At 52.9% G+C, this 3,802-nt stretch overlaps 3 protein-coding genes across 3 annotated transcripts; 2 read left to right on the forward strand and 1 right to left on the reverse strand.

The window, feature by feature from the left end:
* Window positions 1-21: 21 nt before the first annotated feature.
* Window positions 22-499, reverse strand: CAOG_09251 (hypothetical protein; the record flags this gene model as incomplete). The annotated part of the gene is made up of 1 exon (XM_011272670.1): window positions 22-499. A coding segment is annotated over one exon (478 nt), but the record flags the coding sequence as incomplete, so codon positions are not given.
* A 904-nt stretch (window positions 500-1,403) lies between these two features.
* On the forward strand, window positions 1,404-2,781 carry CAOG_08380 (hypothetical protein). The gene has a single exon (XM_004339984.2). The coding sequence runs from the start codon at window positions 1,450-1,452 to the stop codon at window positions 2,650-2,652; it is 1,203 nt and encodes a 400-aa protein (XP_004340032.1). The 5' UTR covers window positions 1,404-1,449; the 3' UTR covers window positions 2,653-2,781.
* Window positions 2,782-3,180: 399 nt separating this feature from the next.
* On the forward strand, window positions 3,181-3,745 carry CAOG_08381 (hypothetical protein; the record flags this gene model as incomplete). The annotated part of the gene is made up of 2 exons (XM_004339985.1): window positions 3,181-3,440; window positions 3,508-3,745. 2 exons carry the CDS (start codon window positions 3,181-3,183, stop codon window positions 3,743-3,745), a joined length of 498 nt encoding a protein of 165 aa, XP_004340033.1.
* Window positions 3,746-3,802: the final 57 nt, after the last annotated feature.

Below are 3,802 nucleotides of genomic sequence, written 5' to 3' on the forward strand. Positions count from 1 at the left end.
TGATGGTAAGCGCGGGCCCACCCAAGTAGTAGTGCTCCTGGACCATCTCCGTATCAATGTAGATAAAGACGCGACCGGGCGAGGTGGTCACTTTCAGCGTGTGCCATTTATAGTTGAGGAGTTTGCTAAAGTCGGCGGAAAACGACATGAGCCCTTGTCCAGCGTTGAAGTTCACAACAACTTGAGCACTGTCATCGCACAGGACGTTCACCCAAACGTCGAGAAAGTCGACCCAATAGTTGTGGCGGACACTGAAAACGCGAAATTCCCGGCTCGCGGAAGGGCCCTTGCGCAGCTTCAAGTCCATCGCAAAGTGGGTGAAGAGTTTGTTGCGTGTGTTATTCACGGGACCATACACATTAGGGAAGGTGAGGTAGCCCTTCTCTCCGAGAAACACGGCAGGCTCGTCGGATGGGCAAGAAGCCGAAACAAGCCCGGCATACATTGCCAACATGGCCACAAGAACGCAAGCCAGCGAGCTTGCCTTCGAGGGAGACATAATAAAATGGAAAAGCGGTACAGGAAGGAGATAAATGGTGACTACAAGGTATCGGAGACCACAAAAACAACAAAAAACAGAACAACAAAGTGTACGAGATGAAGGAAAAGAAAGACTGACATCCGTCGTCCCACAGCATGGGGCAATTTAAACCAGCGTCCTCCCAAATCAAGACTGGTTGGTTTGACACATTCGCGCGATCCGAAAGAAAGCCGTGTTGAAGCATTCATTGCCAACGATTCTTTCATGATCACACATCCTGCTTGATTGACCTTATTGTGCGAGAGTCGGTGGAGCCCTGAAGTTCGATGAAACCGTAGCCTGAAGGCCTCTGCTGTCTGTTTGTTCTGCAGCCGAGCGAGTGGACTTGAAGTGAGAGGGTGGTGGGAGGCAGGCGGGTGGGAGGTGTACAACAATGCTCACATGCCTGGTAACACCCTCTTGTTGTATTCGATTTCCATCATGCTTCTCCAGGTGAAGGTTGGTGCGCCATTCTTTGCTACAATCGATTACAACAGACAGGTTGCCGACTGGCTGATTGGGTGTGGAGGGCGTGGAGGGGCGGGGAGGTGAGTCAACCCCACCCCCAACAACAGCGTCAGAGTCCAACTGCTTGACACCCTGGTCTCGCTTGAGCAACCGATTTTGACTTGAATTGATTGTCGACATACATTCGAACGTGACGCATCCATTCCTGGCACGATGTGTTTTTGGCAGATCGGCATCTGTTAGGTGTATGCGCGCAAGGCACAGCTTGTTGATGTTTTGCCGTTTTGTGTTTTCGTACTTAAGCGCATCGCTTTTGTCGTGATTCCGCTCAGTCTTCTTGTTTTCTTGTCGCTAGCATCTCGGTTTACTCTGTTTGTCTTCTTCTTCTTGTTTTCTTGTCGCTAGCATCTCGGTTTACTCTGTTTGTCTTCTTCTTCTTTGTTCCGTTCAAACCGACCACGATGAAAATTGTGCTGGTCTTTCTCGCGGGGGCGTTCATTTTCGCCCTGGCCTCCGCCACCCCGGTTTGCCCGCCGGAGCGCACCTCCCCTTACTTTTTCGGTGCCAGCGGATTTATCGCCAAACAAGGCGCATTGGCTGTAGAGCCGAATGGCGACACTTCACTGCGGTCGATCGAATTCAGGTTGCGCCTTCGCGACACTCCAGCTGTACTGAGTGAACAAGTACTTGTTTATGGTCACCACACAGACTACAATGACGAGTTTAGCATTGCTTTAACATGGGATGGCAGCGATCTGCTAATTGGCGGCCGCTTCAACGCGGGCTACAGTGATTTCGCCGGATTTGGAACGAACGTCCCTGTGTTGCTGGACAATGCTTGGCACACCTTCAAGGCGACATTTGATAATGCTGGCGTCGTGACCTTCTCGCTAGACGAGGTGGTCTTCATAAGCGGATCGCTGATGGTGCCTCCTTCCACTCTCTCGACCATCAACCTGAACGGCCCGCTGCTCATCGGCGGCACAGCGACCTACAACGCCTTCGATGGCTGCATTTCCGACGTGCGTGTGAATGGCGTCGACCAGGTGCTCAACACTGGCTACATTACTCCGATTGCGCTGGAAGGCTGCATCTTCCCCGAGGTGCGTGGATTCGACGGCGCTGGCTACGTCAAGTACTACCCGCAGACCGGCGCGGAGCACGACGCTGGCGTGACTGACATTCGTATCGAGTTCCACCCCAATCCCGCTTACGCTGACGGTCTCATTCTGTATGAATCGGGCCTACAGTACGCATTTGCCCTCGAACTGGTCGGTGGTCACTTGCGGCTGTTCATCAAGGGCGGCGGCGCCTCAAACCTCGTGCTCGTGTCGGCTAATATTTTCCAGACAGATCGCTGGTTTACAGTTGAAATCACTCGTGATGGCCAGCAAGTGCGGATGCGCATCAGCAACCCGAGTCTCGGTTTCCTTGAGGATTTGGTTGGTACCGTGCAGACCGGCCCTCTCACGTACACGGTGGACTCGCGCTTGTATGTCGGTGGACACTCGGACCCACTCGGTGGGCTTGTTGGCGTGACTGCTGCCAATTCCTTCCGAGGTTGCCTGCGCAACTTGATTGCCAATGGTGGCCCGCTCGACTTTAGCGAAAGCATTGAGGAAGTTGGCGTCAATACCGCTCCGACCTGCTCGTTCCCTATTTAGAGCATGAATGAAGCATCGAGTACTGCGAGTTTTGTGCTGCTTGTGTATTCGAAGGCGAGCATCTGGACGCCACGAATTGGATGTAAAGAAAACGTGAGGTGTGAATAAAATCATGGTAATCAAACCACATATAGTCGCATAGCAGTTGTGCTAGTTGTTACTAGAGTCATCCAATTTGTTTACTTTGTTTTGGGCGCTGCAGTGCGAGGGTCTTCGATTGTAGACGTAGTGAAATGAGCACCAAGAGTAGCAGAAAACGACTAAGGATTGAGACCACCTGGTTTCTGGCTCTCTTCATACTATTGCTCAATGGATCTATAGTTTCATAGATGCTGTGCTAAAAGTCGGGGCGGTTGGAGCACGTTGAAATTTTGACTTTAGTCGAAGGGAAATGACTCGATTTGCATTGTGTCTCTATTGCTGAAATTATACGAGTGGTTTCGTCCTACTTTCTCACCTCATCGGCAGACGTCCAAAACCTGCTGAACGAGCTCAAGTTTGTGGGGACGGCCACCAATCTGGAAATCAATGCACCAAAGACCACCATCATCCCGCTTGGACCAACTGCAACGCAAGCCTCCCCCCGACCTAGAAGGCCTCGAGTGGGTTGGACCAAACTCCACGACGCGCTACCTCGGCGTCATGCTCGGCCACGGCGATCTGACCGTCGCAAACTTTGGCGACCTACTCGACAAGCTGCACGGCCAGCTGTCGAGATGGCTCGTCCACGGACCGTCACTCCCAGGTCGTGTGCTCATCGCCAACACCATTGCGCTGTCCAAAGTCTGGTACCGAGCGAGGTTTGTGCCCCTCTCGTCCGAGCAGACAGCAAAACTCATCCGCATCATCGACAAGTTCCTCTGGCACCCAAGCAAATGGTCGCGAACTCACCAGGCCAACGTCGCAGCACCAATCAAATCCGTGGCATGCGGACTCGGACTCATCCCTGTTCGGCGTCACCTCAAAGCCCTCCTCGCCCAAGCCGCCCTGGCATGGTGTCAGCCGTATGCTGCCCCATGGAAGCACATTGCTGTCCACCTCTGGTGTGCGACAGACAACCCAGCATGCCCACTCAACGTGCTCAGGCTGGTGATCAAGGCCTCGTCAGACTTTATTGGCATCTCTGCATTCTGCCACAATCTCTTGACGC

This window comes from Capsaspora owczarzaki, assembly GCF_000151315.2.
Source record: "Capsaspora owczarzaki ATCC 30864 unplaced genomic scaffold supercont2.80, whole genome shotgun sequence".
Lineage (NCBI taxonomy): Eukaryota > Filasterea > Ministeriida > Capsasporidae > Capsaspora > Capsaspora owczarzaki.